At 40.2% G+C, this 21936-nt stretch overlaps 1 protein-coding gene across 14 annotated transcripts; it reads left to right on the top strand.

Annotated features, from left to right (window-relative positions):
- Nucleotides 1-1291: 1291 nt before the first annotated feature.
- PHT4;5 (phosphate transporter 4;5) lies at nucleotides 1292-21751 on the top strand. 14 transcript variants are annotated; one of them, XM_078587503.1, is made up of 18 exons: nucleotides 1292-1424; nucleotides 1647-1749; nucleotides 1805-1876; nucleotides 2267-2703; nucleotides 3889-4034; nucleotides 4949-5048; nucleotides 9136-9188; nucleotides 12274-12348; nucleotides 13230-13310; nucleotides 13677-13735; nucleotides 17596-17648; nucleotides 18119-18234; nucleotides 18539-18575; nucleotides 19099-19194; nucleotides 20142-20283; nucleotides 20891-20943; nucleotides 21199-21285; nucleotides 21394-21751. In XM_078587503.1, the coding sequence occupies exons 4-18, from the start codon at nucleotides 2296-2298 to the stop codon at nucleotides 21484-21486; spliced, it is 1599 nt and encodes a 532-aa protein (XP_078443629.1). In that variant the 5' UTR covers nucleotides 1292-1424; nucleotides 1647-1749; nucleotides 1805-1876; nucleotides 2267-2295; the 3' UTR covers nucleotides 21487-21751. The 14 variants fall into 14 exon arrangements, with proteins under 14 accessions (XP_078443629.1, XP_078443627.1, XP_078443630.1 ...); XM_078587501.1 differs by having other exon boundaries at nucleotides 2257-2703; XM_078587504.1 differs by lacking the exon at nucleotides 1805-1876.
- The last annotated feature ends 185 nt before the right edge of the window (nucleotides 21752-21936 follow it).

The following is a 21936-nucleotide window of genomic DNA, read 5'->3' as shown; positions in this document are numbered from 1 at the left end:
CTAAGATAGAGAAGAAAAAGAAAAAAAACTAAGATAAAGAAGATAAAAAAGATAATGAAAAGAAGACTAAGATAAATAAAAAAGAAAATAGAAGAAGATGAGTTAGAAGCTGAAAAAGACAGGAATAATGAGCAATAACTATGAGAAAAAATGAACATAAGAAATTTAAGAGAAAGAACATAATCAAATGAAAACTTATCCATCAATCAACAGGTAGTCGGAGGAGAATGAGGAAGAATAAGAACACTAAATAAGAAGAATCAGAAGAAGATGAATATGATTTTAAAATGTAAATAATTTAATTGCAAATTCTCTATTGATTAAGAAGAAGATTGAGAATAACTCCATGAATAAGAAGGATAATAAAAACACAAAGAGGAAGATTAAAAAGATTAATAATTGAATAAAAAAATTATCCGTCGACCAAGAAGAAGAAGATGACTAAAAAAGCATGCAATCTAAACCAAACAAAATATTGAATTTAATAGTGTCTATTGATTATTCCATTGGATAAAAATATCAGTTAATTCAGGTACGAGTTTCAGTGAAGGAGGAGTACAGATGTATTGATTTGAATTTAATTATGAGTATCAGCTAATTCTGGCATTTTCATTTAACCAGTTTGAACTCTCATCCACTACTTTTATACCTCATGAGACAAGTTTCTGTTGGTGGTACACCCTTCTCCATTTTTTTTCCACTTGAAAAAAAACTAGGGTTTTATTTTCCCAGATTATTTATATTTAAAATGAATTTTTACTATTTAGTTTTCAGTTCATGTTCGCATTTTATTGGGGGATAAATGATATTTACCTTCTATATAGCCTTATTGTCTAAGATCAAAATGGAGTGCTAGTTTAATTACTTACAATCTCCAATTTGACCAACTTTTGTTCATTAATCCTTTACTTGAATTTAATTACTTATAATATAATTCGATTTTCCCATTTTATTTCGAATTAAATCATTCATACAACTTATTTTTCGAGATTTATTTAAATTTCTAAGAGAGGAAGTAGTAGAATTTCATGCTTAGCGCAATGCACGCTTTCCGTACGCCATAGGGAAAAGATAAAAAGCGGACCCACCAAGCATACGTGGCGACATATGATTGGAGGAGGAACGTATTGATTGGAATATGCCGACGGAACGTGCGTTCCGATACGCAACAAGAGTTGTTGAAGGCGCGCCGTTGTCCACGTCACTCTATGGGTCCGAGATCGTGGCCACGTGGCCCCCCTTTAAACCAGTAGTTTTAAATGAAGACAGTCCATTCTTCTTTCTTTTTCTTCTTCGGAAGCTGCTTCAACGTCAAGCTCGATCGTGATATTTTGTTCTTCTTTCAGATTATTGTAGATTATTCTTCATCTTCTGAAGATTAATTCTGGTTCAAGCGTGACCTTGATCTCTTGTTCCTCTTTCAGGTTCTTCCAGATTCTGATAATTTCTTCTTCTTCTTCAACTTCAAGCTCGACCTTAATCTCTTGTTCTTCTTCCGGATTCTTCTATTTTCTTCAATCTTCTTCATCTGATTGAAGCTTTTTCGGCTTCAAGCTCGATCTTTATCTCTTTTTCTTCTGTCAGATTCTTCTATCTTCTTTTTCTTCAACTTTAAGCTCGATCGTAATCTCTTTTTCTTCTTCCAGATTCTTCTTCATCTTATTGAAGCCTTTTCAGCTTCAAGCTCGATCTCGATCTCTTGTGCTTCTGTCAGATTCTTCTATATTCTTCTTCTGAAGCTTTCTTCAGGTTCAATCTCGACCTTAATCTCTTGTTCTTCTTCATCTTATTGAAGCCTTTTCAGCTTCAAGCTCGATCTCGATCTCTTGTGCTTCTGTCAGATTCTTCTATATTCTTCTTTTGAAGATTTCTTCAGGTTCAATCTCGACCTTAATCTCTTGTTCTTCTTCCAGATTCTTCTAGTTTATTCTATCTTCTTCTTCTGACGCTTTCTTTCGGTTCAAGATTGGCCTTAATCTCTCGTTCTTCTTCCGGATTCTTCTAGTTTCTTCTATCTTCTTTTTTTTCTTGTACAGATTCAAGCTCGATCTTAATCTCTTGTTCTTCTTCCAGATTCTTCTAGTTTCATCTATCTTCTCCGTCTTCTTCTGAAAGCTTTCTTCAACTTCAAGCTCGATCTTGATCTCTCGTTCTGCTTCCTGATTTTTCTATCTTCTTCTGAAAATTTCTTCAGCTTCAGGCTCGTTCTTGCTCTCATGTTCTTCTTCCAGATTCTTCTATCTTCTTCTTCTGAAGCTTTCTTCAGGTTCAAGCTGATTTCGGAGAGGTGGCGCCATGGGACTTGCCGCTGCGATAACTACGGTTGTTGCAGCTGGAGGAGGATTCGGACGCGGTTTTTCACCCGCAAGCTATGGAATCTGCGGCAGCCGCGAGATTCCTTCACTGAACCGCCCTCTAAAGTGTTCGAATCGGATTGGGAAGCTAAGGAGAAGAGAGAGGCCGCCATATCTCAGAGTGAAGTGCTTCGTGAACGGTAAAGAGGACAGAAAAACAATCGGAGATGTTTCTAGGGAGGATTCTTCCGAGAATGGAGCGCACGAGGGGAAGAGGAACGCTGTGATTCTTGCGGAAGAGGAAGGAACTTCGGATGAGAAGTGGCAGCCGCCGTGGATGAACATTCCGCAGCGTTATAAACTAATCGGCGCTACTTCACTTGCGTTCGTCATTTGCAACATGGATAAGGTAATTATTTAGGCATTGTGAATTTTGAAAAATATCAATCTAGTTTCGATCCGAGTTCATGGTGATCTGAAAAAAATCTGAATCGCGGAATTGAATTGCTCCGGTGGGTGAAATTTCGAGAATGCATCACGGAAAAGGGAGTCTTCTCTTTATAAAAGAACATCATTTGTAAAATGGGGAATGGATCTTTTTATGTGAAATTCTTGTTGAATTTTTTTGTCTTCCTTTTCGACGAGAAAATCTGGAGCGTATTTGGAGAAGTATTTTCTTAGTTTGGAATGTACTTCATCAGAATAGTTTTGGAGAGTAAATTTTCATTTGATTCCGAATTATGGCTTGTAAGTTTGTTACTAATGATTGGACGAGTTGAAACATAAAAGCACAAGTTTAATATCAATTCCGGACGAATCATATAATTCATTGAGTTCGTTAGTTATTTATTTATTTGTTAAAAACACACCTACATTTATATATCTAGTTAAGCACGAAAGCTTCTCTTATACCTCTCACTCTATGATTTATATGCGGTATCTCGGTTAACAACAATGATAATGAAGAAGCCAAAATCTTAAAAGACTCTTTTATGAACCTCATGTGAAGTGCTTCTTCGTAGAGTTATTATAACGCGAAATTGATGGAAAATGAAAATTATTTTTTTCGGCCTTAAGACTTGAAAAGGATGCTTCATTATTCGTTTCTTCTTCCTCTCACGGTTATTGATGAAGTTTGAATTTAAATACACAGCCCAAATGACCTCCGGTTGATTGAAAGAGGCGATGCAATGAACATCAATAGTAAACTTTGTATTCCTCTCCTCTTTTCAAGACCCATGGTAATTTCCACTTTTTGTGACTAATTTTGGTGATGTTGTGGGTGATATATAGGGAAAAAAGAAAAAATATCTGTTCCGGGAAAGAAACATAGTGAAACTCAGTTTTATTAAATGTTATTAAATGATCTTTGTGCTGAGTAACTCGAGACGAAGATCAGCGGAAAATCAGTGGACTTTGGAACTTGCATAATTGAAATGGCAGGCAAAGTACGCTTAAAATTTTGGATTTCTCATCACATCAGCATACATTCTTGAAATTGACATTGAGGCATGAGTCCTTGAAATTGAGGCATGAGTTCCAACGTGGCCTTGTATTTGATGAAATTTGATTGGAATATACCCCTTAACTACAGGTTAACTTGAGCGTGGCTATCATTCCCATGTCACATGAGTTTGGATGGAACTCATCAACGGCTGGCTTGGTTCAATCTTCTTTCTTCTGGGGATATGCACTGAGCCAATTACCCGGTGGATGGCTTGCAAAAATTTATGGTGGAAGGTTGGTCCTCTATGTAAAAAATATAATTTATGGATACTCAACTTTTTCTTAAAGCATCTTTTTTTTTCTGAAATCAAGTTTGTGAAGTCGTAGGTTACCTTTTTTGTGACATCGAGGTAGTTATTTTGAAAAAAAAAACTTGAAAGTTTTTGGCTGCTGCATCCAAGTCATTACTCGTTGAAACTTCCTGAGACTGATTTTTCTATGAAATTACAAAGGAAGCCTCATTTCTATGACTTTTACGAGTTGATTCGATGTGAATAATGATGTATGCAGGTCCCAGATAATATGGGGCTATTTACTTATCTTTTCATTGTTAGTTTGAAGAAACTTTTTCTTGATTTTACTTGATTGCTGCATTTTTAATAACTTCGATTATTTGATTTTCTTCAGTCCACAGTTCTTTATTTCCAACGGTTATTTGATTCTGTTTTCACTGCAAAAATGTAAGAAAACCTTCGATTAATATATTCATTAATTGGTGGAAATAATTTGAGGTAATAATCAAAAGAAACTATTTAAACTTTAGACATCTTGAAGTTCTCTCCAGGTCAAATCGACTCTCTTGTGTCCCCAGGCCCTCCCTACTTAACTTCCTCATTCTTCTTCCAGATATCCTTTGCTCACTAGTTATGTAGGTCCAGTTCTTCTATGCTCTCTGTTTAAGTTCAATCTCTCCTAGTTTTTTCTCATTTGCCTGTGCTTTTTCTGTGCTTGGGTGTTTATCATATTGCTTCTTTTAGAGTTTTCGCGAAATTTATGGGGCTAATTTCTAGTATATTCACATGAATCCGATATTGGGAATATGGTATCTAATTTGCAAAAAATAGTGCTTTATTTCATTCTTGTGTTCCTTTATCACCATTTTTGTCTTATATGGGGCCATCTTTATTCACTTTTATCCTTTGATCTAGGAAAGTTCTCGAAATAGGAGTTTTGGGCTGGTCTCTGGCTACGATGCTCGTTCCTCTTGTGGCTGGGTTCATGCCAGGACTGCTTCTCTCTCGGGTTCTGGTATGCATGTTTTTTGCAACTTTTTGCGTTTTTCTTGATAGATTTTTTTTGTTTTAAAACTGTCCTGTAGATGATAAATGAATAGTTTACTTCATGGTTGATAGAACATTATATAATTTTTTTTAATTCATTGTATAAAAAAGTCTATGTTTTTCCTTGATAAATTAAGGAGTACTTTATTACATGTCTAGTCATTTTTCTAAGTTTTAGCGTTAAGAAATATTTCGCGACTCAGGCAATTTTATACCTCTCAATAGAAATTTACGTCCTAGCTGTTTCACTCAAACGTAGTCTGACGATCAAAGGAAAACAATAGTTGTAAATTTATACATCAGGATTACAGCTCCATTGTTCATCTGATTCCATAATTACTTTTTATTCAAACAAAATAATTACTTTTCCTGTGTATTTCTTGTTTGCGATGAGCTGATTTCATTTGAAGTTATATATATCTTACTGATACAGTTTAAAACTTTCCCCCGTTTAAATGGTTTATCTGTACCAATTTGAGTCTGTATTATTTAGCTGTTTATCACATCATATCAATAATATGAGTTCGATGAAGTATTTAATTTTGTTATCTGAATTATATGGTGCACTATAACATTTTTTTTTGAAGAAGTGGTGCACTATAACATTAACTTCAGCAAATAAGTTGGTGATTTAATCACCTGATGAATCTTTCATCAAATCCAAAAGACGTGAATTTCTGGCATTTAAATTTGAAAAAACTTTCTGCAAGCGCTCAATGTCCATTATTGATATGCGCGGAGAATATTTTTTAAACTTGGTCAACAGAGTCTTGCACGTACTATCTCTATATCTATCACATATTTCTTAAAACATAATACAAAAATGACTCGGGCCATTTTGTTTCTTCTGAAATCCACTTTTTAAAAGTTTTGCATTACTATTCTCTTACCAGAAAATTTTAAAACATATGATAATTGTGGAATCCTAACCTAGGTTAGGTTAGGAGAAGGAGAGGAGTGATGAGAATAAGAGGAAGAATAATCTCATCCCCACTGGTTACAAGAGAGAGGGTATATATACCTTAGGAGAGAGAATGTGGATAAAGGGCTAATTGGCTAATAGAACAAGGCCCATTAGCCATATAAGGCCTATCTCACTAACAGCCCCCCGCAAGCGAGGTATGGATGTCGTCCATGGCGAGCTTGGATACAGCACGCACCAGGAGGGGATTAGACAGGCCTTTGGTCAAGACATCGTCGGCCTGGTCGGAGGAAGACACAAAAGTGAGGTCGAAGATGCCCTCGTCCATCCGCTCCTTGAAGAAGTAGCGGTCACGCTCCATGTGCTTGATCCGGCTGGTCTGGCCAGGATTTTTGGCCAGGCCGATAGCCGACTTGTTGTCGCAGTAGAAGTAAATCGGGCCGGAATACTTGACGCGAAGTTCGCGCAAGATCCCGTAGATCCACTGGCCTTTCGAAGCCCCATCAGCGAGAGCCCGGAATTCCGCCTCGGCACTGGAGTGGGACACCTTGTCCTGCTTACTGCTCTTCTAGCTGACAAGGCCACCGAACACAAAGACGCAGTATCCGGTGGTGGAACGGTAGTCGATGACGGACCCGGCAAAGTCAGCGTCCGTATAGACCTTCACAGTCGTGTCACAGCTCCTTGGGAAGAGGAGGCCCTTCCCGGGGCAGCCTTTCAGGTATGCAAGGACCCGATCGGCGGCCTGCCGATGGATCTCATGCGTAGCATGCATGAACTGGCTGAGAAGGTTGACGGCGAAGCTGATGTCGGGGCGAGTGTGGGTCAAATACAGGAGCTTTCCCCACCAGCTTCTGATACTGATAGTGGTTGACCGGCGGAGAGTCGCCCCCGTCACCCAACTTCACGTTGGGATCAATGGGCGTCCGGAGTGAGGAGCAATTGGTTATACCAGTCAGTGTCAGCAGATCAACGGTGTACTTCTGCTGGGAGACGAAGATGCCACGAGACGAGTAGGCAACCTCAAGACCCAAAAAATAACGGAGGGGGCCGAGTGCCTTAATCTCTAATTCCCGAGCAAGAGCAAGTCCGAGGCGAGAGGCTTCAACAGTATCTGAACCAGTAATCAGAATGTCATTGATGTAGACCACCAGGATAGGGACCCCGGTCGGGCCATGACGGAAGAAGATGGTAGCATCGCCGTTGCTCTGAGTGTAACCTTCAGCACGCATGACGGAGGAGAAGCGACCAAACCACATCCTCGGAGGCTGCTTCAGTCCGTACAGGGACTTCCGCAATCGACAGACGGTTCCCGGAGGACCTAGAGGGTACCCGGGAGGGTGGCTCATGTAGATTTCTTCCTCAAGATCGCCGTGGAGAAAGGCGTTCTTGACATCAAATTGCCGAATCAGCCACCCATGATGAGCAGCAAGAGCCAAGAGGAGACGGACTGATTCCATCTTCGCCACGGGAGAGAAGGTCTCAAAGTAATCAACCCCGTAGGACTGCGTGAAGCCCTGAGCAACAAGACGAGACTTGCGACGCTCAAGGGACCCATCAGCACGGTGCTTGGGGGTGTGAACCCAATTGCACCCCACAGCCTTCTTACCAGGCGGAAGAGGAACCACATCCCACGTGTGGTTTTTTACCAAGGCATGCATTTCTTCGTCCATGGCCGCCTTCCAATGAGGGCAAGCAAGAGCATCGGCAAGGCGGTGAGGGACGGATACGAACGCAAGGCGGGTCAAAAACAGACGGTAGGGAGGACTCAGGCGGTCGTAGGAAAGGTAGTGAGAAAGAGGATAAAGAGGTGTGCGAGTGCACTAGCGGACCCCTTTGCGAAGAGCAATTGGCCAACCAAGGGAGGCATCGTCAGCTCCAGGGGAAGCCGACGGAGAGGGATGGCCAGAGGAGGAGGGAGTGGAAGCCGTTGAGGGAGAGGATGTCGCAGCAGGGGCGGATGACTCGGAGGGAGGTGAGAGCGGAGGAGTAGAGGAAAACTGAGGAGGAGACTCCATGGAAGGACATGGGTCAGAGGCCACCACAGGAGAGGAGTCAGGAGGAGGTAGAGGATCACGGGCGACATCTGTGGGAGAAGGAGGAGCCGTGGGCTCGACGACAGGAAAGGGGTCCAAAGTGGGGGACGATGAGGCCTCACCCGGCGAAAGGCCGGAGGAGGAGGAGGAGCCAAAGAAGGGTTGAAATTCAGCAAAGGTGACGTTCGCAGAAATAAAGAACAGTTGAGTGGAGGGGTGATAGCATTTGTACCCTTTTTGGAGAGAGGAGTAGCCAACGAAGATGCACTTGAGAGCCCGGGCTGCAGCTGCGGCTTGCAGCAGGCTGCGGCGTGCGGCCTGCGGTGGCCTGCGGCTGCGGCTTGCGGCGGGCTGCGGCTGGCGGCCTGCGGCGGGCTGCGGCGGCGGGCTGCGGCGGCTGGCGGCGGCTGCGGCGGCGGGCTGCGGCGGTGGCCTGCTGCGGGCTGCGGCTGGCGGCCTGCGGCGGGCTGCGGCAGCGGCTTGCTGCAGGCTGCGGCGCGGCGCCTGCGGCGGGCTGTGGCGGGCTGCAGCGGGCTGCGGCGGGCTGCGGCTTGCTGCGGGCTGCGGCGTGCGGCCTGCTGCGGGCTGCTGCTGCGGCTGCGGCTTGCTGCGGGCTACGGCGTGCGGCCTGCGACGGGCTGCGGCTGCGACTTGCTGCGGGCTGTGGCTTACAGCCTGCGGCTGCAGCGAGGGAGGGGTTTGAGAAGAACCCTCTGGCTGGCTGGTGAGTCTGGCTAGCAGACAGTGGCAGCAAGGGGCCAGGGACGAGAAACGGATCAAGAGCAAGGCTCTGATACCATGTGGAATCCTAACCTAGGTTAGGTTAGGAGAAGGAGAGGAGTGATGAGAATAAGAGGAAGAATAATCTCATCCCCACTGGTTACAAGAGAGAGGGTATATATACCCTAGGAGAGAGAATGTGGATAAAGGGCTAATTGGCTAATAGAACAAGGCCCATTAGCCATATAAGGCCTATCTCACTAACAATAATGATCTCATAAGGAAAAACATAAATTATGTCAAAGGGTCAATTTATGAAAAAAAAAATCATTTTCCAAATGTTCATTTACAAGGATGCTTCACTCTTCTACTTTTAGGTTGGGATTGGTGAAGGCATCTCTCCATCGTCGGCTACTGATATTATTGCCAGGTGAAATTCTTCTCGAATAATTTTATTGCTATTTTTACAATGTTTACAAGGATTGTAATTTCCATTTTTATTATGATACTTTCGAAATCTTATTATTGAAATATTTTATAGCTTGCTGATGTAATAAGAGGATATTGATGAACTGCTGTAGGAAAAACATGTCAAAGCACTTTGATCTCCTAAAAAGAATTTAAAGAACTACCAGAATTAGAAAATTATATTTATTGTAGAACCACTATAGTGACTTCAGCCATTGAACCTCCTAAATAACTGTGAGATGAGCTCGAACTTGAGAAAGAAACAGTGGGGAACAAAATATGATACAAAATCCTCATACTTCTATACATTCTGGAATCAATATATACAGTTATGTATTGGGCTGGATTAGTTGTAGCCCAATACGAGTTACAATAGTCATGGATAATATCTAGCACATCTATAAACTGTGTGCAGCACATGCTGCATAACAATGACCCATGCTTTTTAATGGAATCAAAATAAGTTCTTGAATTACTTGGAGACCTTGCATTTCGATCTGACCATTCAGACATGCAACACCCTAACCTTCTACCCTTTATGCTTTCCCAGAGCTTCACGAGTCCATTTGGAGAAGATTCTGAAAAATTGAAGGCGATTTAAGTGGTAAAAGGCGACCCAATGTTTATGGGAGCATCATCAGTCTGCATAAAATCTTCTTCTTCTTCTTCTTCTTCCACTTGAGGCTAAGGATCTTGATCATTGTCTATGACCATGATGAGATTGAGATTTTTTTGCTAATATCGCCTGGTGCAAATCTTTTGTGACAGTAAAAGCAAAGGCCCTTGCCTTTTCTTTGCTTTAACTCAGTCTCAGTCAACTTTCAATTGCGGCATTTCCCTATTCAATCTTGGTTTTGATTTCGATTTGGGGGTGGCAGTTGAATGCGAATTGTATTAAAGATCTTTGGACTGGTGGTTGACTGCTGGTAGACACCATAATGGAAGATGGAGTCTAACGACTATCTTTTCCCATGTTGCCTCTGGTGGGACATTTGGATAAAAGGGACACTTAAATTCAGCTCTGAGTATCTTTCCCTATTATTTCCTTGAGTCTGATATGATTCTAGGCTGAGTGTACAAAAGACGCCGGCCCAAAGCAACCCTGCCCAAAGAAACACCGCTCCCCGTTACTTAAGGGGGAAGATCATTCAGGAAATGGGGGGAAATCAGTTTGTGAGTTCCTACTTCCCTTATCTTAAACCTCTCTTCCTAGGTCGGGACCTCCCTATCTTTCCTTCTTCGCAGAGGTTCTTTCCTACATAGATGGCTTCCTCAAGAATTGCATAGTCGACGATGGTCTTCCCGTCCCTACAGTCGTCTTAGCTGTACTCAATTCTCTTTTTCTCTCTCTCTCTCTCCCTCTCTCTTTGTATCTCACCAGATCATTGGCAAACTTATCAAGCACAAGACAACGTGGTTACCGAAGAACTACATAGTAGATATAAATTTTCTTCGGGTTCCTATCAGAGCTCCTATGATTTTACCTTTGGCGCTTCTCTGCAAATTTCTTAGACCCGTTTGGGAGGCCTTTTCCTTGACTTCTCGTGCAATATTAGGAGTCTGAGCGATTACTTGTTCAAAATTTGGCTATGTATTCTGCTACAAAACTGGTCTTCTGAATTTTGAAAAAAGCTCGTGGAGAGCATGGGAAGAAATACTATATCTTATGCTGAAATGCTCATTAAAGTCCACTCACATTTTCTTACTGATTCCTGCTCAGCGTATATAAACCAGTCTTGTGCCAAATCATCCAGGTGCCAGGATAATAAGAAAAAATATTTTCCTTTTCATGCATTAGATGTAGACAAAAAATCATTCCATTTTTTTAATCCAGCCCTCAGGATTTTCACCTTGAAGGCCACGTAATTTGCCTCTTTGAAAGTAGAATAGATTCCTAACCTTTGACCTGGAGGCCAAGGACAATCTTCTGGCAGATCTCATGTTGGCTGTGCTTTGGTGGCCGCTACCACAGCTGGGAGAGAAGAATTCTTTGTAATTTCCAGCTGTAGTCTCATTCCATTCATTTGCTTCATAATATGCTTTGGTACTTTAGTTGTGCTTTTTTGAAATTCGAGATTGTTGAAGCTGCTTCTCTGACCTTCATCCATTTGAAAGCGACGGCCGAAAGGTAGGCTTTGATACAAGTAGATACACTCCCTTGGAGTACATTGATGAATTGGTGTAGGAAAAATGCCTCCATGCACTGTGATATTCTCAGGAGAATTCAAGAATCACCAGGATTAGAAAATTGTCCTCCCAGATCACATAACATAGGTAAAGAGTTGATGTCACAAGGCAGAATGGAGAAAGAGGAGAACGATAGGAGAGGAACAGGAGAAAGAAAATAGGAATGGAAGATTAAACGGCAAGCCTAAGGGGCTACAATGACATGTTTAATGATACTTATATGTAACATTTTTTTTTTCAAAAAAAAATGGAGTTCGACCCTATTAAGCCTTTCAAGGGGCATACTTCCTTGTCCCCAATAACCTTTCCTAAAGCCCAAACACCACTGGTTGAACATTCCAGCCGATAGCAGTCACCTCCTCTCCTGAGATCTCCCTGCCTTCTGAGAAGTCCAAATGCCAGGTACCCCTTTCTCTGGTCTCTCTCTCTTTTTTATAGCTTTTCTCCGCAACCAGATCTGTCCTACCGGTCAAGAACCAGTAATTATTCTGTCAGGTCAGCTCCCATTGTCCCACATGGGCCTGTGTCTCTTCCCTCTTCTTGGTTAGTGAACCCCTTTTTATTTCCTCTCCTCCTGCTTTGATAGATTTTTATAGGTATCATATCATTTCCCTCAGGGTTTTAAGGATTGTATGAGGTTATATCGCCTGACTTTTTACCATTAAAATGGTTTTTTGTGGAGAACGACCATTGTAAATTGGTAGAGTTTTCTGGACTGATGTTTCCTTTTAAGTGCATTTCAGTAGCTCACTGAAAGTTCTCAAGAGTTGTTTATATCCTTACTGATAACATCTAGAGCATTTTTGGATATTTTGAGAGCATGAATTACATCATTCTAATGTGAGTGAAACTAATCGCAGGACTGTACCATTACAAGAGCGCTCAAGAGCAGTTGGCATTGTTTTTGGTGGTTTGAGCATAGGGAGTGTTTTGGGGTATGGACTCTGAAAAATGCACATTTTTGAAAATTTTCATATGGTCAGGAGATAAATGAGCCCTTTCTCATAGAACGTATGATTAATTTGGGTTGATATCTTTTTCTGCACCCATTAGTATTCATTTGTTTTTAGCATCTGATTATATTTTTTCGCTTATTTAATGAATAACTTTCTCAATCAAGACATTTAAGCTGAATTTATTATTTCATTTTTGATTACTGGATGATACATTTCAAAATCTTGATGTCACACTTCCTAAGAACTGCTGTAGATGTCAATTCCGTTGAGACATCTGGAGAGAATATTTAAAGGGTGGTCATCTTCTTTTATTGTCGATATTTCTAATTATGAATTATTCTATCCAAGGAGATATATTAAGTTTTTTAAGAACTCAATGATATTCGTTTATTGATAAAGCAAACATTAGTTTATGAGTGAACCACACACTTTCCCTTTCAAGAGGTTTCTTTCTCAACATGACAGGCCCTTTTTCTCTGACACCTTCATTTCTTTGTTGTAAAATGGGGAGGAAATCTGTCTTTCATGTATGCTTATCAACTAAACGACTAATTGTAAATTTCCTTCTACTGTAATATCTTAAATTCTGTCCCCTATTTCTGTTGTTGGTTGTTGTTACTAGAAGCTATAGTATTGATACCATAAGGAGGAACCTATTTCAATAGGGTTTATCTCTCTTGAATTTGCTTCTGATTATTGAAATGATTTGAATGTCATTTCATAACCTGTTAGTTTCATCATCCACTATTTTCCTCATTGTTGACTATCATGTCAACTATGTATATTTTATCTGAAAGAATTTAACTTTTGCGGGGCTTGAAGATGAACATTTTTTTTCTCATTTATGAAAATACTTTCAGACTTCTCTTTGCTCCTGCAATCATCCAGAACTCAGGCTGGGAGTCTGTATTCTACATATTTGGCCTTTTTGGTTTAGTTTGGTGAGTTTCCCATCAGAAATTTGTAATCAAATATCATATAACATGACATAGTGCCATCAAAACCATCATCATAGATTCTGAGATGAAATAATTACAATTTTAATTCGGTTGATATATGTTTGATGGCATGACCTCTCCTATTGAATTATCACTCCTTTTATCTGCTTTAAAAAAACATTCCTTTTATCTTATAACATCCTGCATTACTTATCCTTTTTATTTTCATATGTTTCAGTTTATAATTTAATCATAAAATGTCATCAGAATCATAACTAGTGGATCTCTCTTAAAAATTCATGGAACTGTCATTCATTAAAGTTAATGCTAATAATTTTAAATGTTAACGCATCCTTTTATCCTTTGAAGGTGTGGGGGTTTTGAGCTTGTAAAAGGGAACACCTCTTTTGACAGAAGAGTTGTGTCGAGTAAGTTAATAATTGGAAGACTGTTATGATTTTTAATTGGGAAAATATGATATAGATATGTTAAGATTTTTTTGGTTAATTCATTTTGGCCCATTTCAATCCATTTTGAGGCTGAAAAAATAACATCATAGGATATCTAGAATTTCAAATGTCTTTGTAAAATTGTTTTCTGTACTTCGTGAGTCATGAGATGTACTCCTCTGCACCATTATAATCTAATCATATGTAATATGTAGTAAAGACTCCAGAAACCCTTCCCTGTGGAAACAAAAGTGGAGGGAAAAAAATGGGAAACAAAAGAGACACAATCATGTTACATTAGAGGAAGAGAGGCGAAAGGAGAGAGAAAATGGGCTATTCTCTCCAATAAGTTGCAGGTATTGGACCCTATCTTTTTTTTTTTTGAGAGAAAATAGGGAAGACCACTTGAGACCGGTGGCCTAACTGCTACTGTTAAAAATCAAAATTATGTGCAGTCAGTATACATTCAGAACCACAATGGGTCTGCCTTTCATCTCCCGCCAACCCTGAAAGACATTAATGCCTCAATGTCGTGGGTGACGTTCTCCACTGAAGCCGTCCTCCCCTTGAGCACCACCTCATTTCGATGCGGCCATAACGCCCACGACAATGAGAGTAGCCTCCCCCACTCCAGCCTGCTCCTGGATCTCCCATTCGTGACTGAGGCCCAAAATGCCTCGTTACAGGAGACATTCACCCCTGGTTCCGTTGTGACGCCCATACTCCCTCGATAAGTAGAATATGGGAATCACTAAAAGCACCGACAGCAGGAGCACGAAGCGACCCCCTTCTGATAGTACTTTGTTCTGCCAGCCCTCCAGCCTCTTCTCCACCTTCTTGATCACTGGTTGCCATTCAGAAGCTAAAATATATTTCCCTTTCAGCGGGAGATCCAGGTAGCTTGGGATCGAGCCTCGAGGGGGGCCTAAAGCTTTGGGCCATTGTGCCTTCTCCTCTGAAGAAATCCCGAAGCCCACAAATGCCAATTTAGCTCGATTGAGTTGTAGTCCGGAGAAATCAGCAAATAAGTCTAATAAGGCAGACAGGATACGAGCTTCTGTCACCGAGCTGTCCATGAAGAACGTTGTGTCATCTGCATATTGTAGTAATGGAATGCCCTCCGGGTAGCTTGCTGTCTGAAAGCCCTTAAGAGGTCTTGTTTGCAGGCTTTACGGTTGCAGGTGGCCAATGTGTCGCTGTGCCACTCCTCGTCGCGACATTCGTTGGCGCCTCGCTCATTGTCATGGCACAGTGGTCGATTCTCACTGTTGCGACTCTACTTGCACCTGAATTTGCGGCCTCGGTCGCCAAGCCTCAGCCTTCAGGCCCCTATCTTCCGGTTCTTTATCCACTGGTTCTTTAGGCATTGATTGATATGATCCCAGCCGGGGATCGTATGGGGAAGGGCTGGCCCTGGCGGAGTGGACGGCATTGAGGGGGGACGTGGGAGATGGAGGTGCGGCAGAGTGGGCTTCGCCAAAGGGTGTGGGGCTCGACGGACTGGACATTGTGGAAGAGAAGAGAAGTTACCGAAAGGAAACAACTAGTAAATCCATGTCCTGCCCTCCAATCAGGAGGGCTAAAGTAAACGTAAGAGGGGTCAGAAAGATGATAAGGCCCCTAGTGGACTTAGTAGATCATAACATTGATTGGCTTCCCTTGGGGCATCATTAGTTTTTGAGTCCGCTTTCCCAAGCTCTTGAGGAAGATAAATTGTATACCTCAGAGTCACAGATAGTTATCCAGCGAGGATATGCCACTTCCATGCAAAAAAATACCTGAGGGGTCCAAGATACTTGATATCAAACTCCAAACTAAAGTTGTGAGCAGGAGACTCCGTTGCCTGGAATCATTGCCAGAAATTACTATATCTTCTACAGACCAGAAGGATGGTGATATTATTTGGTTATTGGTCTATGTCATAGGGAAAATATGTGAACCACGTGGAAGCAAGGATGTGATTAAAGCTGTAGAAAAGGACTGACAGACACCTGAGGACGATGTTCCCGACTTACTGTTGCTGTTGCCCTTAAAGGGTAACCAAAAGGTGCCAGATGGGTTAGGGAATAAAAGGGGAAACTGTGGAGAACAGTGGGCACAGAGAAAGTGATTCCTCTCACGGCAACCATTGAAAACGGGGCTATGTACAAAAAGTTCTTCCTAGATCTGCAGCAAGGAGTATCGAGATCTCTGGTTGGAGGATGGGATAATGATCATTCATCAATGACATAAAGTCTAATGTGAAACCAGTACATGATTGCATTTTCGGACAAATTCAGAGCATTGATCTGATTCCTCCAAATAGTTACCCCTCCAACTCTTGCAATAACCAAATATTTTTTTAGCGTTGGTAAACTGACCAAACCATTAAGTGAGATAAAGGGGCTTCTTCACCCAGAAGACGAGAGCATGACGAGGTAGAAGGTGGACCAAATACCCAGTGGACCAGGCATAAATATCCTCCGTGAGATTACCATGGAGGAATGCATTCTTGACATCAAACTAAAAATGAGGAGGCAAAACAGTATTAAGCTTGACCACAGGTGCAAATGTTTCTGGATAATATATGCCACTGAGTATACTCCCTTTCACCACCAAGCTGGCCTTCTATCGGTCTAGGGAACCATCAGAAATATATTTCATGGTGTATATCCAGATAAAGTTCACCACATGGTTTCTGGGAGGCAAGACGAGTAAGTCCTATGCTGGGTTCTTGGAAAGTGCCTGTAGCTCCTCATCCATTGCTTGATGGCACCAAGGATTGGTCAGGATGTCCTCCACAGTCTGAGGAAGTATGATGGAATGGACTGAGGAGGTCAAGGTCTGAGGGAGAGGAGTCAGAGACAGGAGTGTCAGAGCTAGATAGGATGACAATACATGTCAGCGGGTGACAAGGTCTCTGATAAGTTCTACTGTAAGAAATATGGATGAAGGAACAAGTACAAGTCAGTTCAGCATGACTGTTGACCGTAACCGTTGACCGAGTCAAGGCCCTGGTGGCTGATCCCTATAAATAAAGAGGTAGAGGGATCGAATAACTACTTTTTTGGTTTCTTTCTTTCTTTCCATAAGTGGAAAAGTCGACGTTTGCGACTGTTGAGAGGCCGGCCAGCAGAAGGTTCGTTGCTGATCCAGAGGTTCGATCGCACAGAGGAGGCGTGGATTCAGATCAGTTGAAGGAGCTTCATTCGGCGTAGAGGGAACCGTCCAGATCTGTTGCTACTTCATCCCTTCTCCCGTCCTTATTGAAGTACATTGGAAGAACTCGTGATAATCTTGAATTCTCGGCAAATTTTTCATTGATACAAGTGTTGTGTATCAGTCTCCAAGTGCTGATGCAGAGCATGATTGAAAAAGTGACCTGAAGAGGACAAATATAAAATAGAGAGAAAGTATTGAAAAAATGAGTTTTCAGCTAAAGAACCTTTTTAGACTTCTTATTAATGTTTTTATATTTTTTGGATTTTTAATGATTTTCTTGGAATTAATTTCAATAAAACGAAAGCAAGCTTATTCATATCATTCCATATTGTGTTCCAGTTGTAAAAAATAATTTATCATTTAATGTGAGGATAAAAACTTTGATAAAACATACTGGTAATCGAACACCGTAATTATACATACATGAAAGGATTGTCATAAAGTTCCTTCTGCATTTAATTATCATCAGCTTCGTTGTATAGACTTTCTTCCAGATATCAATCCCCGGGTTTTGTGAAGTTGTGCTTCAAATTTTGATTGTTAATTTTCCTTTAATCGTATTATCAATTAATGCAAGGAAGATGTTTTTTGGGATTTGAAGAAAATCTTGTTTAAAAATAGTTTTTAAAATTCTGCAGATGAATCAAGTATCTCGGATAAATCCCTCAAAGCCCAAGGAGACTCAATAAAGGTATATAAACTCTTTTAGACCTCTGTAAGTTGCACTACCTTTCTGTATGGAGCTGAAGAGATAAACCACATGTTTATCAACTAAAACCAGATGCAGAGTAATATTAATGATAGGAAAGTGTCAATGCCTCAATAGTCTATTTAAATAGTGGGAAGCTATTAAACAGAGATTTCAGGTACTTGACAATAGTTCAATTTGTTGTGGTCTTATCAATGGAGGAATATTGGAATGCAAGAAGAGAGAGAGAGGCCATGAGAGAGATGCCATCTAAGACGAATAATGAAGCATGGGCTTTTACTGACACAAACTATTGAAGATGAACAAAATATCCTATGACTAAATGGAGAATGATTCAGTATAATATTTCCAAGGGATGAGAAATGAGATATTTACACTCTCCGGATGACTATTTTAAGTCGTCATTTGTAATATTCTCATCTTATTCTGATATTTCATCCATTATGGGATAGGATGTTCCGTGGAAGGCATTTTTTAGGAGTCCTGCAGTGTGGGCGATGATATACGCACATTTTTGTGGAAGTTGGGGGCACTACACCTGTCTATCCTGGCTTCCCACTTTCTTCAGGTACAGTCACTGGGATCTTTTCTCTCTCTCATGAAAACAATAAATGCATTAATCTTTGTTAAAATGCTATAAGTATTCATATTTATTTCAGTGAGTCTCTCTCAGCTTCATTGGTAATTAACTTCTGCAGATGAAACAATCCATGAATTATGCTAATAGGTTATTATAAAATCAAAACCTTGGGAAGCCATCATAAATGAAATCCCACTGTCCTTTTCTGGTTTTGTAAAAAGTTAACTCGAAAATTAATATTTAGTTTTTATTGAATCTAATGAAATATACCATGTTTTTCGTGAAAATGCAGTGAGGAGCTGGACCTAAACCTAACAGAAGCAGCTTGGGTAAGTAATTTTTTCAGATAGTGCACTAATGTTATTATTTTCTTTTGGGATAAAACAAAATGAATTGATTTCTCTTTTGTCAATCTCTTTCACATGAAAAGTACTTTGATTGTACGGTTCATAATATTTTCAATCTTAAACTGTTATATGACAAGGGACTTCAGAAAACATGATCTTGATCTTACGGTTCATAGAAGAGGCTTGGTTATTCTTTCATAGTATCTGAATTTTCAATCTTCCACTGAAAGACTGTTTCATAGTATTTTAATGAAATGCAAATTGATAAAAGAGGAAACAAAATGTTCATGGGAATGCAAAAATGTCCTTTAAAAATAAACGCCTGAATCTCTTTAATCGAACTCGATTTTTTATCTATATTGATGACATCAATGTAAGGCAGAGCATTGGTAAAATTCATGGAACTTGAAATCGGCAAATAAAGAAGAAAATTACCTCGATATCCGCTTACAGTCCACATTGAAAGTTATCTAAAATGAATTATTAATCGGCTATATGGTTTCAGGTTACAGTTCTCCCTTCTTTGGGCTCAATTTTCGTCACCTCCATTGCAGCGACTTTTGCCGACAACCTGATCTCGCGTGGAGTTGAGACTACCACGGTAATGTCCCCAAGCTGCTACTATTTTTTAGGTGATTTAAGATTATAAGTGGGGTTCTTGCATTTTGGTAATTCTCGTTTGGTTAATTTCTCCTGCTCACTTTTAAGGTTTTATTGAAATTTGTTCATGTGTGGTATTTTACTCGCATATGGGAATGTTTTGAGAAGACATCTCAAATTTTTAGACATTTAGTGTGCTACCCTCAATTTCATATTAAATACTTTCAAAATCAAATTTGAAACTACGGGGTTAATTTGAGAGACATCATGCATCTTTGGACACCGTTTCTTGTGATAACCTGTTGCTCTACACACTGTTTTGCGTGAATTTTCTTTCAAAATTAATTTTAGAAACATGGGAGAATCATGTGATAATCCATTGCTGTGAATTTTTCCCGTTTGAATGAACCGCCCTCAATTCTGCATTTAATATTTTGAAAAGTAAATTTAGAAAACGTCATATTTTGCAGTTACTTTTATCGAACCATTTGATAATACCGTAACATAAGATTTCTTTCAAAAACAAAAGTACCATAATATTAGAATAGACTTCTCAAAGTCTATCTTTGGGGTAAAGAGCAGCCGTGGAATCTCTTTTTTTATATCTCTCTCTCTCTCTCTATATAGATATATATCTGACCATCTGCTTGCCTGTTTGTCGGTCCATCAACCCTCCATAAGTCCATCTATCTACCCATCCTTCTATTAATCTGTCCATTCCTTTTATCCGCGCATTCCTTCCATCAGACTGTGTTCATCCATTGATCATTTTGTTCAATCCTCTGCCTATCTGTCCATCCCTCGACCCATCTCCACTCTTATCTCTCCTAAATCAGTAAAAACAGGTTAAGTTTACACCTACGCTCTTTCGACTGACCCAGCTCAAGATACTTATCTTTTTTTTTTCAAAGAGATTTTCTTTATTTTTTTGCCTTTTAATTTATGCAGGTGCGCAAAATCTGCCAAGCAATTGCATTTCTATCTCCAGCAATCTGCATGACTCTATCGTCCCTCGACCTCGGCCTTCCCCACTGGCAAGTCGTCGCCATCCTCACCGCAGGCCTCTCCCTCTCCAGTTTTGCACTCTCCGGTATACATAATCCCTTCCATCATATATTTATTCACCTAATCTTATCACCTCTTATCATGCATCAGTTTTGTCACAATTCATTTACTTGATCGTGTTAAGTATAAGAAACGATGGGCTAATTTGATTGACATTTGGATCATGTGTTCAATGGAAGATTTTGCGTGGTTTAAGCAAATCTACATGTTCCCTGATTTTTCTTGGTACCAGATATATTTTGCGTGGAACCATATTCTGTCCCCATATTTTTGTCTTAATCATGTACCGATGGAAGAAGCCATGTCCTACATTTGGATTATGTTCTTGGTTATGTATATATACAGAAAAAAGGCATTCACATGATATCAAATTGAATCTTTCACTTGTGATCAGATTCTGTCAAGTAGCCATTCTTCGTGAAGAAATGCTGAAGTCACCCTGTGCATTACATTAAATTTCACCAAATATATCCAAATTTTATTAAATTCCATTTACCTCCCAACTTCACTAAATAGTACCAAATGAATTATTCTATACACACCCAGAAAATTTAGTAAATTCCATGGTGGAAGGAACTTTTAGACTTCCAAGACCAATGCCCTTAATTTTTCTTATTATTTTTCTATTTCAGGGTTGTACTGCACCCACCAGGACATCTCCCCAGAATATGCCAGCGTGCTTCTGGTAATATTCTCTTTCTTGTATTCATCGCACAAAAGATGCTTTTCTCTTTCACATAATTGTGACAAAAAATCACCGACCGTATTATTTCACAAAGTCTAAGGTGTTATTTAGAAGGTATGAATGTGTGGGGGGGGGGACCAGTTTGTCCCTCCCTGTAAATTTTGTTTATTTATTTATCGTATTGGGTTGGTCACCTTTTTCGGGAGATTTTCCTCTCATTTTTTAAAGTTAATAATCTCCACAATTTTTTTCCAGGGATTAACTAACACAGTGGGGGCAGTCCCAGGAATAATAGGCGTTTCCTTAACAGGCTACCTTCTCGATTCAACACATTCATGGAGTGTAAGTCCGCGCCTTGTAGGTTTTAGGGTTTAGTCTTAAATATTTTTCATGAATGGGGAACATTTTCATATTTTCTCTCTCTTACTCTTTCTTTTTCTCTGTCTACAGCTGGCATTATTTGCCCCTTCCATATTCTTTTATTTGACCGGCACCGCCATCTGGTTGGCCTTCGCCAGCAGCAAGCCCCAGAGCTTCTCCTAGGCATTACAGGTTTCTTTATTTATCTCTCTAGATATCTGCATTGCCATTGAATATGGAGAAAAAAGGGTTTTTTTTTGCTGAATCCCTACTGGGGTAGTTCTCTATACGATGTACAGATTAGAGAAAAATATGATGTAGATCTCAACATGCATAAAGAACAAAGACTGAATGTATTTTTTTCTAGACATTGATGTACCATATCAGATGTTGTTATAAAACAGGGGTCTTGTATTTATTTTGCTGATCAGCTTGTTATATTATACCAGCCACGATGCCTTCCTGATCCTATGAAGAGCCATTTCAATAGATGATGATGAAAATTCAGTCGATTATTTCCTATGTGGGAAGTCGGGCTTGTTGATGATGACGGTCATCATTATGATCATCATCATCTTGAACGATATTAGAGAGATCATGGAAAACATGTTTCATCTAGATTCTTGGAAATAA

The sequence above is a fragment of the Wolffia australiana genome, chromosome 15 (assembly GCF_029677425.1).
Source record: "Wolffia australiana isolate 7733 chromosome 15, ASM2967742v1".
Classification (NCBI taxonomy): Eukaryota; Viridiplantae; Streptophyta; class Magnoliopsida; order Alismatales; family Araceae; genus Wolffia; species Wolffia australiana.
This window is presented reverse-complemented; position numbering and strand designations above follow the sequence as displayed.